Source organism: Corythoichthys intestinalis, chromosome 3, assembly GCF_030265065.1.
Source record: "Corythoichthys intestinalis isolate RoL2023-P3 chromosome 3, ASM3026506v1, whole genome shotgun sequence".
NCBI lineage: Eukaryota > Metazoa > Chordata > Actinopteri > Syngnathiformes > Syngnathidae > Corythoichthys > Corythoichthys intestinalis.
Window position 1 is genome coordinate 55,420,641 of NC_080397.1, and position 14,055 is coordinate 55,434,695.

General features: G+C 43.4%; 1 protein-coding gene and 1 long non-coding RNA gene across 7 annotated transcripts in view; both read left to right on the plus strand.

Annotated features, from left to right (window-relative positions):
* The window catches only part of LOC130912987 (mitochondrial import receptor subunit TOM70-like), a 112,114-nt gene extending 108,455 nt beyond the window's left edge, over positions 1–3,659 (plus strand). For 2 of the 5 annotated variants that reach the window (XM_057831209.1, XM_057831210.1), the window contains exon 14: positions 591–3,659. In XM_057831209.1, coding sequence (XP_057687192.1) covers positions 591–602 — 12 coding nt within the window. In that variant the 3' untranslated portion in view covers positions 603–3,659. The remainder of the gene's footprint in view (positions 1–590) is intronic. The other 3 variants (XM_057831206.1, XM_057831207.1, XM_057831208.1) reach the window with 2 other exon arrangements.
* Positions 3,660–5,629: 1,970 nt separating this feature from the next.
* On the plus strand, positions 5,630–12,571 carry LOC130913271 (uncharacterized). 2 transcript variants are annotated; one of them, XR_009062745.1, is made up of 4 exons: positions 5,630–8,880; positions 10,288–10,423; positions 10,523–10,898; positions 11,507–12,571. It is a non-coding gene; the product is annotated as an uncharacterized LOC130913271 (long non-coding RNA). The 2 variants fall into 2 exon arrangements; XR_009062744.1 differs by having other exon boundaries at positions 10,523–12,571.
* Positions 12,572–14,055: the final 1,484 nt, after the last annotated feature.

The following is a 14,055-nucleotide window of genomic DNA, read 5'->3' on the forward strand; positions in this document are numbered from 1 at the left end:
GTTCATATAATTTAAAAAATCATCGAGAAGTAGAAGAACTTTAATATAAACTGTGCAATGTTTTTGACACTGCCTTTTTTTTTTGTTTTTTTTTTTTTGACTCCGCCTCTTAAAAGAATCGGAATCGTTCGGAACCGGAATCGAAAAGTGGAATCAGAATCGGAACCGTTCAATTCCAAAGGATGCACAACCCTATTCAATACGTACAGATATCTGTTCCAAATTGAAAATTAAAACCACAAAATGAAATGTGTAATGTCCGTGTTTGTAATAAGGGGGCTTGATTGATGGATAATAGGCCTGTATGTGAGAAGCAGCTAACTTTAAAAAAGAAAAAAAAAATTGTAAATATTGAACTACCCTTTTTTTCCCCATTTTTTTTGTGCAGCATGTACACTTTGTCATGTAAATCCAACGCCTGCGCTGTTTGAATAAGAGAAAAACCTTTGCTATCAGGTTGACCCAAACGCCTCCTTTTTAATGCTCATACATGACTAAAATCTCTAGCACAGTTCTATTTTCGTTTTTTTTGTTTCTAATTTTAAAATCATTCCCTGAGCCTGTCTTTTTTTCTCTCTCTCATTTGACAGACTGGCAGATAGGGTGTCATTTTAAGAATGGAAACGTTTCAAGACAGCCACTTCGATTTTGACTGGCAAATTCCTCTGATATTCTTCATCGATATATATGGTGATCAAAGTAAAATAGAACTTAAATCTGAATAAAGTTATGATTCCTGGAAAGAGATGTGGTGCTTTTTCTTTACTGTATCGGGGTTTTTTTTTCAGTGGAATGTACTTGATATAAAATGTTTTTTAAATACTGTGTGAAACAACTAGTGTGATGGTTGAAATTACTAAATAGTGTACTTTACCACTTCCAATTTAGTTCAGTTAAAAAGCACCTGTGGCTAAAGATTTAGTAAATAGATAAAAAATAGCTAACTTTTTGTCGTATTTAAATAGGAAACATGTTGGAATTCAAGGCAACAAAGGACATTTTGGTATATATAAAACAATTCCAAATGTATTTTGATACTTCTATGTTATAAATCTTTGGATTGCAATCGACTGGTGTTTAGTTCTCGCTGACCGAATCAAACACCCGCTCAGAGGTTGCGCTAGACTTTTTCGTTGTCTGTCATTTTGACTGACAGGGTCATAAAAATCCGGTCATAATCTATTTTTACCAGTCACTTAAATTTTTAAAATGATGATAATTACATTGTGGTGACCCTTTGTTTGGCATAATTCACCTTCCGTACTTGTGTGTCTATTTGGCCGAGCGCGTTACCGGCTACGACACAGTCACGTGATAGAGACATTTAAGAGCCGCGCGCGCTCCGGCGTGAATAGAGAGTTCACAGAGAGCAGCAGAGCTACAGCGGTTGGACACAGCAATTGGAGCTAACAAGACTCTTAACATTGCATACCGCTTCAACAGTATTTAGTAGTGATGGCCAAATGAAGCAATGAAGCTTTGCAGCCAATTGGTTTGCACATGTAGCAAAGCTTCATTGTGCTTCATTTACTCTAGGGCGCCATCAAGTGGTCTACAATGACACAGATGAAATTAAACTAGCTTCAAGTTTATTCAATTTCTCGCTGCGTATCTTCCCTGTAATCATGTCGTACATGTCAGCATGTCTTGTTTGGTAATATCGCCTCACATTGAACCCTTTAAAAACAGCGACTATTTCTTTGCAAATGAGGCGGACACAATTGTTGCGTATTTTAGTGAAGAAATAGTCCAATGTCCACCTATCCTTGAAGCGTCGGCCGTCGCAGTCAACTTTTTGTTGTTGTTGTTGTTGTTGTTGATTGTTGCCATTTTAGAAAATTAGAAGTCAAGGGTCACATGGGGAAATGTTGCTTAAAGGGCTGCTGCCTTTTAGTGGGTAAATGAGGAGCAGCATTTAATGTGTAAGCTACTTCATATGCTGGTAGCAGTACTGCTGACCAATTTATTAAGTCTGGGTGCATGCCAGACGTTATTGATCTTATGACAGAGGCTGGGGGCCGGATAAAATTTGACCCCGGGCCACACTTTGGATATGTCTGCTTTACGATGTCGCCTTTCTACTCTCATTAGTCTGTTAAGAAAAATGTAGACATATTGCGACATCTCCCGTGTCCACGTGCGTTATTTTTGGGCGCTTGAGTAGCACATGATGGACGGATTGACATAATTTGTCAAACCAACACCCGACACGCTCTGACACGAAAAAAAAAACACTGGGAAAAAATTGGCATGTATTTAGTTTCATTGCAAATCAGTATTATGGTGATCATACTAAATATTTTTTTTCTGTGCACCTATGAGGTAATTATCGCTGCCATGAAGCCTCCATATAGTGAGTTTTCTGCCCCCTTCACTGCCGTCACGCGACCGCAGCTCAGCTTTTGCTTGCCTCATAGCTACCCGTGATTTAAATTACTGTAAATTTGATAGTATGTCGTCATAGGTCGTCCCGAGTCTGTTGAGAAAAGTAGTACACTAAACCATGCTCGCTAGATTTGCGTGGTGTTTTTGTCTGTTTGAGCAGCATTTGATAGACTCCACGTTGTGGACATATGAGGTAAACATCGCTGCCATGAAGCCTCCATATAGTGACAGTTCTCTGCCCCCTTCACTGCCGTCACGCGACCGCAGCTCAGTTTTTTTCTTGCCTCGTAGCTACCCGTGTTTTAAATTACTGTAAATTTGATAGTGTGTCGTCATGGGTAGTCCCGAGTCTGTTGAGAAAAGTAGTACACTAAACCATGCTCGCTAGATTTGTGTGGTGTTTTTGTCTGTTTGAGCAGCATTTGATAGGCTCCATGTTAACAAATATATGACAAAGTCATGTCCTTTCATTTTATGATTCGTTCACCGCATAGTCATTACTGGAAAGTCAAGTTAGCAGCAAGCTAGGTCAGGAACCGGAGGACCGAATCACTGAACGGGAAGTGACAAAACTCAGTCTTTCCCCCCTGCCTGCACGCTGGCTGCTAATTGGCCACACGTGGAAGTGAGTGACAGATGCCCTGATTCTGTTTCCGCTCGCTCCCCTGCCCGCGATGAGGCTGGCGTCTGATTGGTCGTGTGCGATGTCAGACGACGCTGCCGCTTGCTCAACGCCCTCCCACGCAGCGAACAAGCACAAACTTTATTGAACGAATCAGTGCAGATGGTGATTAGTTCGGTCTCGTTCGCCCAAACAATTCGTTCAAAAAGAACGAATCGTTCGCGACCGATACAACACTACAACATAGCACGTAAAATACAAATTGTTCCTTTACACGCTTTTTTTTGAAAAGCGCATCAGTTCTATGGAAAGCTTGCGGCTGGTAAGTCAGCTCAGCGCAGAGATAGAAGTCGGGAGACAAAAGCACAGAAAGGCATTTTTAGTTAAAGGGTTCATTCCGACTTACGCAGAAATTCGGGTTCCGTCGCCAACGTAGGAACGGAACTCATTCGTAATGTAAGACTCCCTGTATTTGAAACATAAATTTCCAACCCTGCCTACATACTGTGCTTCGAAGTTATACTCACAGTAAAGCCATTAGACAATACGGTGTATCACAAAAGTGAGTACACCCCTCGCATTTCTGCTGATATTTAAGATATCTTTTCATGGGACAACACTGACAAAATGACACTCTGACACAATGAAAAGCAGCTTATATAATAGAGTTAATTTATTTTCCCCTCAAAATAACTCAAAATATAGCCATTAATATTTAAAACCCCTGACAACAAAAGTGAGTAGACCCCTTAGAAACTACATCCCTAAATGTCCAAAATGAGTACTGCTTGTCAGTTTCACTTCAAAATGTCACGTGACTCGTTAGTGTTACTTGGTCCAGGTTTGCATAGGGAGCAGGTGTGTTCAAATTTGTAGTGCAGCTCTCACACTCTCTCTCTCATACTGGTCACTGAAAGTTCCAACATAGGCACCACATGGCAAAGAACTCTCTGAGGATCTTAAAAGACGTATTGTTGCGCTACATGAAGATGGCCAAGGCTACAAGAACATTGCCAACACGCTGAAACTGAGCTTCAGCACTGTGGCTAAGATCATCCTGCGTTTTAAAAGAGCAGGGTCCACTCAGAACAGGTCTGGGGTTGGTCAACCAAAGAAGCTGAGCGTCACATCCAAACGCTTTCTTTGAAAGATCGTCGCAGGAGGGCTGTCAGCATTGCTGCAGAGATTGAAGAGGTGGGGGGTTAGCCTGTTAGTGCCCAGACCATATGCCGCACTCTACATCAAATTGGTGTGCATGGCTGTCACCCCAGGAGGAAGCCTCTTCTGAAGATGGTACACAAGAAAGTCGCAAACAGTTTGCTGAAGACATATGAACAAAGCACAAGGATTACTGGAACCATGTCCTCTGGTCTGATGAGACAAAGATTAATTTGTTTGGTTGCTTCGGATAGTCTCAAGCATGTGTGGCAGCGACCAGGTGAGGAGTACAAAGATAAGTGTGTCATGCCTACGGTCAAGCATGGTGGTATGAATGTCATGGTTGGGGCTGCATAAGTGCTGCAGGTGTTGGAGAGTTACATTCCATTGAGGTAAACATGAACTCCCAACATGTACTGTGAAATACTGCAGCAGAGCATGACCCTCTTCCTCCACAAACTGAGTCGCAGGGCAGTGTTCCAGCATGACAATGACCCCAAACACACCTCCAAGATGACCATTGCTTTCCCAAAGAGGCTGAGGGTAAAGGTGATGGACTGGCCAAGCATGTCTCCAGACTTGAACCCAATAGAACATCTTTGGCGGATCCTCAAGCGGAAGGTGGAGGTGCGCAAAGTCTCAAATATCCGGCAGCCGCAACGTCGTCATGGAGAAGTGGAAGAGCATTCCAGTGGCAACCTGTAAAGCTCTGATCAACTCCATGCCCAGGAGAGTAAAGGCAGTTCTGGCTAATAGTGGTGGCCACACAAAATATTGACAGTTGACATGTTGTACTGTATGTTAATATTGACAACTTTCACTAAGGGGTGTACTCACTTTTGTTGCCAGGGATTTAGATATTAATGGCTATATTTTGAGTTATTTTGAGGGGAAAATACATTACCTCTATTATATAAGCTGCAAACATTACTTTTCATTGTGTTGTCCCATGAAAAGACATACTTAAATATCTGCAGAAATGCGAGGGGTGTACTAGTGACGGGATCTGTCGTTCACTTGAGTAAACGAATCCATTCCGGTTCGTTCAGTAAAACGATTCGTTCAAACGAATCGTTCAACGAATCGTTCGCCCCCCTCATCTCCCTCCCCACCCAAATGAATCGTTCGGTTAGTGAACGGGAAGTGACGTTGCCGAACGAATCACCAAAGACCGCTTCGCAGTATAACTGAACGGGAAGTGACATTGCTTGGTCCCTCCCTCTCTTGCACATTGACCACTCGTCGTAGTTTCAGAAATGAGTGACAGGCGATATCATTCTGCTCTCAGAGACAGCCTCGTCTCCCTCCCGCTGCTGCAAAAGCGAGGGAGGACTTCCGCGTCGTCTGTCCTAGTTCTATGGGCTCAAAGTCATGGCTCGTGCTTGCATTTCGAATTAGGACACGGTTAAACATTTTCCTTTTGAGGGGGAAGTCGGGGTTTGGGGTCGGGGGCGCACGGACTTTCTTTAGCATGATCTTGCTCACATATACAATGCTGCTGCTAACAGCCAACGCGGCATGCTTGCTGTCACGAAAATAAAAATAAATCGAAAGTTTAATTTCTAATTATGGAACGGCCAACACATCATATTAACCTCTCGCTCTGTTGTATTTTTGTTTTTTATTATTAAGATGATCGTTTTGAATTTTTGCACTGGTATTAATAAATAAAATAATCCGGTCAGCTCCCCTGTCGTCCCCGCATCTCAGATCGTCAAATGCTGACGAGAAATAATTGTTTGCTTTATGATTTCGCCTTTCTACTCTTATTAGTCTGTTAAGAAAAATGTAGACATATTGCGACATCTCCCGTGTCCGCGCGCTTTGTTTTTGGGGCGCTTGAGTAGCACATGATGGACGGATTGACATAATTTGTCAAACCAACCGACACCCTCTGACACGGAAAAAAAAAAAAACACTCGGAAAAAATTGACATGTATATACAGTTTCATTGCAAATCAGTATTATGGTGATCATACTAAATATTATTTTTTTTTCTGTGCACATATGAGGTACATATCGCTGCCATGAAGCCTCCATATAGTGACAGTTCTCTGCCCGCTTCACTGCCGTCACGCGACCGCAGCTCAGGTTTTGCTTGCCTCGTAGCTACGTGTGTTTTAAATTACTGTAAATTTGATAGTATATCGTCATAGGCACAGTCCCGAGTCTGTTGAGAAAAGTAGAACACTAAACCATGCTCGCTAGATTTGTGTGGTGTTTTTGTCTTTTTGAGCAGCATTTGATAGGCTCCACGTTAACAAATATGTGACAAAGTCGTTTCCTTTCATTTTATGACTCGTTCACCGCATAGTCATTACTGGAAAGTCAAGTTAGCAGCAAGCTAGGTCAGGAACCGGAGGACCGAATCACTGAACGGGAAGTGACAAAACTCAGTCTTTCCCCCCTGCCTGCACGCTGGCTGCTTATTGGCCACACGTGGAAATGAGTGACATACGCCATGATTCTGTTTCCGCTCCCTCCCCTGCCCGCGATGAGGCTGGCGTCTGATTGGTCGTGTGCGATGTCAGAAGACGCTGCCGCTTGCTCAACGCCCTCCCACGCAGCGAACAAGCGCCACCAACTTCATAGAACGAATCAGTGCAGATGGTGATTAGTTCGGTCTCGTTCACCCAAACAATTCGTTCAAAAAGAACGAATCGTTCGCGACCGATACAACACTAGGGTGTACACACTTTTGTGATACAATAGGCGCTTTCGCACTGTAGGAATTTGAGTACTTGGCTCCTTTAACTATCGCGCCCTCCTGTAGTTAGAGGAGCTATCCTTCGCGAAGCAGTCGTGTTCGCACATGGGGTACTACGCCCAATTCGACATGCTGTGACGTTATAGTCTGCGCCAGTGATGCATTATTTACTCGCCAGTCGCCACACCAAGCAGCGGCGCATGAGCTAAACGGAAGACAACGAAATGGAGACCACTGAAGACACCGCAGCAATTCTTGCATGTTTGAAGGGAATCGTTTCCATCAGCGAGCAATCCCAGCGTCTAACGACGAGACTGGTGGCACACATTAAAAGACAACAGAGCCAAAGGCAAGCGATGTTTCTTCGTTTCATGGAGACTGAAAGGGTATAGCCGACGACCATAGAAGACAAAGGAGGCTACGGGTAAGTGTAAAACAATGTATTTGACGTGTTTACTAAGGATGTAAGTGTTCACGTGATGCGTGAAAAGTAAGGGGCGTATTTGCCGCTGATTTCAGCGAATCACCAAAGAGCTACGTAATATCGTTCCTGGGGCCCGTGGAAAGTACTCACTTCAGAGCCGGAGCTAAAATGTAGCTCGGAAGACGAGGTCCGCGTCCTAGGTTCCTACATATCTGAACACACAAAATGACGTCATCCACCCCCAAAAGGGTCGAGGAACTGCGTATAGTTACAACAGTGCGAAAGCGCCTAATGTAGATGACAATGTGCTGTTGAAGCTTGTCACTGAGGCTCCCAATGGCATCAAACTCAACATGAGCGCCACCTACTCTAAAATCTCCCATGAAATGATGGCTGGATGCCCACATCTTCACGTGGGAGGAGGCCCGGTCGCTGAAGTCGGAGCTCGGAGCGTGCAACTGTAGACTGTGGACGAGCGTAGACGGCGCGCGGCCGTTGGCCGAAACGTAGACCGCGGCCCGCCTCCTCCTTTTGCTGTAGAAAATCCCACGTCGCCGTTGGCCGAAATGTCGACCGCGGTTCGCCCCCTTTTTTCGGCAGCGGCCAATCGGCTCTCCTCGCCTACGACCATGGACGCCTGTGATTGGCTCCGCGAACGTAGACCGCGGCGGCCCGCCTCCTCCTTACGACGCGCTTGTGATTGGCTCAAAAGACCCAATCGGCGAAAAGACCACGCACTCAGTCGACAAGCTGAAAAGGTAAATATTGTGTATGAAATTCGCCAAAAATGATGCAAACCGAGTGTTGTTTTTCAATTACCAATTCGAGCTAACGCTAGCTAGGCTAGTTGGTGTGTAGATAAGTTGTGTTGTGCGCGTTGCGCCGCGCTAATAATAATTAGCCATGTGCAGGCACGCACGTAACCTTAACGTTCAATAACCCCGTGTGCTATACGTCTTGTATTACTTGTAACTAATCACAAATTCAACCAGTAACTCATTCATTTCACTTGTGTTCAATGCATTTTTGTTGTGACGTGATCCTCCCTATAGAGCCTACCCACGTACCACGTGTTCGCTGTAGGGTTCCGCCCACTTGTCCGTCAAAACGACTCTGTATTAGCATTGTTTTCAATTGATGGCGCAATTTAAAATGCATAGCATGATGCCCACACTGTAAATGCTCCCTATTTGGATTACAAAAAAACTTAAACAAAACAGAAATACTGTACTAAAGAGACGTCATCATTTTGTAAGTGGGCCAATTTTGCATTTCCCCCAATAACTTCGTTTTTATTTGGAATTTGGGAATTAGATGAACTCAAGACACCCCTCTCAACATTTTAACATCCCTGAACATCGTCATTTTTCTTTTTCTAATTGCCAGCTAGGATTCAAGGCATCCTCTTCACAACCAACAAAAACGCAATTTTATTATTACCATCGTCTAGAATTTTTCCTCCGTGTCATGTCCTGCTTTTGTGTTGACACTTGCCTTGGTGTTTCTCAGTGTACTTCAGAAGCGATGACCGGCCACCATGCTTTGCTGCCTAAACCACGCCTGAGAAGTACATGTACAAACAAGGTATTGTTCCTGATGCATACCTGTTAAGTTGTAGAAATTGCAAATAGGGAGATTTCTGTTTGCCAACCCCAATGACGCGCGCGCGCGCGCGACAATCGCTAAGACAAAATGCAACCATTTTTTTTCAAGTTCATTTTGGTCACAACACTTGTGTAAAAATTAACTACACTGTCAAAGAACCTCTTTTTTTGGTGGCATCAGAGATAGTCTTCAACTTGCTCCATGTATTGTCTGGCATCATGTGATACTGCTATGTTGCCTGTGTCATGCCAGTTCTCCTTGTTCCTGTAATCAACATCTAGGATATCCTCAGCTTTCCTGATCACATCCATTTGCACAAATTTGGACATCAGCTTCCTCAGCAGCCTCTTCATCTCATCAACCATCACTCCAATTAGGGTTTCATCAGACTAAATCAGCAACATTAAAAACATTAATTACATCATTTAGAAAATTAATCATATTTGTTTTTAAAAGTATCTTTGTCATGGCAGTTTTTTAATTGAATTGTAACCTAGAATTGAAACTGTATATTTTTTGTTTCAGCACAGTAATAATGATATAATGTAATAAAGTGTATAGTATACACTTTAGCTTTAGCATAATAGCGAATCTAAATGATTAAACTTCAAGTAAGTAACGATACCCTTTCTCACTTAAATTCATATATTGTGGGGGTAGGACCGCAGTGGTTTAATATTCCATGATGTTTGATCCACGAAAACACAGAGTAAAGCAGCGACTTCTTCCTCGTCATCGTTCTCCCATCATTAGCTCTAATGCTATTAGCATTAGGCTAGTTAGCTATCGCTGGCAGGTAAGACTTACGGCAATTACGTTGACGAACGTCGTTTTTCCCGAATACTGGAGGCCGACCAGGGTCAGCTCCATCTCTTCCTTCCAAAATAAAGACTTGAACCAGTCTAAAAGCCGGTTTATTAGTGCCAGCATCTTGGGAAGTGGGTGGTGCTTCGCCTCTTCCCTCCCTGTCAGATGTTTGTTTTTGGCTTTTCCAGCTCTGAAGGGGAGGGAGGGCAGGGAAGTCGGAGACGGCCAGGCTATTCGTTGTTGGTCACTTTCCGAATCGGGCCGAATGGTATCGTTACAAAACGGTGACAAACAAAAACGTAAAAAAAAAAAAAAATTGACATTTTTGGAAAATCGGGAGATTTGCCTTTCTAATCGTGAGGCGTGAGCATTGGGGTCAAAATCGGGAGTCTCCTGACCAAATCGTGAAACTTCACAGGTCTGCTGATGCCTTTTAAAAAAAAAAACATCTCCTTCATTTAAAAAACGAATTGAGCTATATTATTACTTCTTGTCCTATGGTTTTTCTAACGCCTAACAGCTAGGAAAAACTGCCTTGCCGTACTTCTTGTCTGATGTTTTTTTTTTTACGCTTAACAGCTAGGAAAAACTGCCTTGCCGTCACCGCAGCTCCAACAAACCAGCAGATTCTCGGCCAGCTCACGGTAACCTTTGGGAAATACAAAGGCAAGACCTTCATGTGGCTTATGGAGGAAGATGTCGGCTATATAAAGTAGTGAGTATAAATAAGAAATTGATAATAGGCAGTGGATTGTGTGTCTTTGTCCCCCCCCAAAAAATCGGTTTAAACCAACTGTGCATGCTCTTTTAAAAGGTCTCCTCGATGGCCACGTAAAGGAGAGGCGACGACAGAAGGGAAGGTGCGACACCAAAACTGGGGAGTGGTGCCTGAAGGAGCAGCTTCTACGCTACGTGGATATATTCCCTCCGGTGTCATGCCACTTGGAGCAGAACATCGACCGGGCCATCTGCGGGCATGGCAGCTTCCGGTCCTTCACGTTCGAGGAGATGTGGCAGTTTTATGACCTCTCCAAACTCTTCCGTAACGATCTCCAGGCCGAAAGCGCAGAAGAATGGCAGATGGCCCAGGAAGCCTTCTGCTTTGTGCGTCAGTGGCTACTGATGGCAGAGTAGGACATCAATGTCACGTTAAGCCATTTCGACTGTACATCCTCACAAAGGAGTAGGAGGTCAGTAGGTCGATAAAAAAATAACATAATTTCCTTTGCAAGTGTTATAATCAGGGGTGCACATAAGTGGTCCGCATGCGCGCATGCGCACCGGACATAGACAAACGCGCTGGCCCTCAACGGCTTCCATACGCTTTTGCGTACCAATGGCTGACCATAAGCCTGTCGCAATATGCAATAATTCCATTTATCGCGTGATATATAAAAATGAAGGCGGTAATTTTTCCGCTGCGACTTATCGCCTCGCGTGCACGTGCGTGCGCACGTGCGGCACACGTGCTGTTAAAAGTTCGGATTCCTCGTTACCAACTGCGCAAAATGCATCTTCGTTCCAAGTCCGGCAAAAACTAGCGCCGGAGCCAATCGTTCCCATTATATCCTGTTGTTCAATGTATACCGGCCGCATAAGTGCTCCGGAGTGACTGTGGACCATCTACAGCGCGCCGGTGCCGGAGAACGTCACTGAAACCTGCCACAGTGGACGCAATTTTATTTCTCCACGACGACGACCAAAAAATATAACCAGTATAAGTTTAAGCCATAATATCCTGCTGTTCAAATCGCCATTTTTTGTCAGAGCCGGTCTAATTATTTCCCTTATTTCACAGTAATAAAGAGCAAGACATGAGGCGGGGGCCGCAAGTTGCCGACTGCAGTCAAGGCCCGCCCGCAATTTAAAGCTTTTATTTCATTTTTACTTTTTATTTTGGTATTGTTGTCGTTACAATAAAGAATGTTATTTCAAAGCATTTGTAGTTTGTTTTTTTTTTTTTTTGCTGCTGTTCCCTCTCCTTGTCAGAGAGGCGCGTCCATGTGAGAACAATATCCTACACACTCAGAAATATGTTTAACAAACTTTCCCAGCGTTATTTCGTTGTGTGAATGCTTTGATAATTCTCAAAAAAATATGTAGATTATTTAAACATTAAGAAAACTTGCGTTTTTTTCTGCCAACTCGAAGAAATGAAAATAAATTGCTGCTGCTGCGCTTTTTCCGCGTCACTCCAAAAAAAAAAAAAAAAAATCGGGTTTTTCGGGCTCGGGCCTGCAAATCTAGTTAAGTGATCGAGCTCGGGCCGGGTCGGGCCTCAATACCAGCGGGCCGTGTCGGGTCGGGCTGGATTTTTTAGGCTCGAACTAGGCTCTAATCCAGTGTGCCATTTCATGATATCTAGTGTGTGCGCGCATTAAAAAAGTTAACAAGCGCCGCTTAGGTCACGTCTGCTCATTACTTCAAAACACCAGCATATGACACAGCGCTCTTAATTTCATTCAGCTGTTTATTGTCAAAGCGAGGTTGTTCGTAGCAGCCTAGTCGGTAACAATGTTTTGGCGGACTTCGTTGTAAATATCCGGCGTTGTGCCGAAAAACAGCCACCCGCGTGAAATGTCACTCCTGACGGGAGCGCCTACACGTCGTACGTATCAATGTGTTTTATTTTACAAGGTCATTGACCGCCTCCTTAAAATTTACAAAGTTTTTCAAAAGATCTGCCAGAAAGTCCATTGGACATGGATGCCTTGACCGTGTAGGTCTATTTAAAAAAAAAAAAATTTTTTTAATATTTTTTGTGACCCTGTGCGGATTGGCCACAAAGCGCACAGGCGCGTAGTATTTGACATTGCCAGTCTTCATCATCACCTTGTGGTGGTGGTTATTGTTGTGCTGCTGCTGCATGCTGCTACTGCTGCTGATGATGGTGTATTTGCTACAGCAGGTCATGTTGATAATGCTGCTAATGCTGATGCACAAGCTGACGTGAAGGGCGTAGCTGGTGCAACTTTGCCTTAAACTTGCTACAGAACAAAAAATAAATACCATGGGTAAGCCCTGAAATGCATTATAACCAGGGGTGCACATATTTTTTTTGCCCAGGTTCTCAGAGGAGGACCTGGAGATGTGACTTGGTCCTCATTGAGCTTGAGAGCCGACCCGCCTGATGCGATAAAATTATGACAAGCTTTACTTAGAGCCAATTACCTTTAATTAATCATATAAACAATTAACGCTTGATGAACATCAACTGGCACAACAAAATTGCCATTACTTTGAAGTGAAATGTAAAGTAATAAACATAAAAGCACTAATTCAAAATAAAGGGCATTCATATGCGGCTCTCACATTAACTCCAAGCCTTTGTAAAAGTGGGATGTCCTCCTCATAAGAGCTCATTGAACGTGCATGTTTAGCTTTGTGACAGAGTAGCCTTCATTGGTTCCTTGTGGAAGCAAAATAGCGACGAGCGTCAATATGGATGGTGGTGGCAAAAAAAGAAAAGAGAAGGGTGGCGCTGAGAAGGTTAGGGAGAAAAACTTAAAGAAACTGGAGAGCGAAGCATTAAAATGTCTCAAGTTGACAAATATTTTCGCAAGCTGCAACGGCCACGTCGGGTAACAAGTCAACAGCCCAGCCCCCGGCGATGGTGAGTGTGGGAGCGGCAGCCGCTCTGGCGCTGACGTGCAACCGGTGCAGGGAGAGAGAAAAGAAGAGGGAGGTGGGCAATGATATGGAAGTTCCCCAGACAAACGCAGGGAAAGTAAGTAGGGATGAAGAGGGTTATTCGCTCGGTATACTGGCAGTTGTTATCCACCAGGTAGCTACATTTAAAATTAAATAAATGACAATTAAAGGGTTAGTGCCAGCTAGCCCATGTACCCGTTTGCAATTGTGTTCAAGTTACAGTATGCTAGTCCTACTATCACTCTCCTAAGAAAAATATTTTAGCTGTAAAACAACGTATGCACACGCAGTAGCAATATTAATTCAGAAGAAATATAACAAAATATTAATAAAATGAATGGCTTTACTTTAAAGTTTAGGTAGTATAATTAATCATTTATATATCGTTTTGTTTTCTGGTTAATACTTTCCAATGAAGGTTATGTACAGTGCCTTGCAAAAGTATTCGGCCCCCTTGAACCTTGCAACCTTTCGCCACATTTCAGGCTTCAAACATAAAGATATAAAATTTTAATTTTTTGTCAAGAATCAACAACAAGTGGGACACAATCGTGAAGTGGAACAAAATTTATTGGATAATTTAAACTTTTTCAACAAACAAAAATCTGAAAAGTGGGGCGTGCAATATTATTCGGCCCCCTTGCGTTAATACTTTGTAGCGCCACCTTTTGCTCCAATTACAGCTGCAAGTCGCTT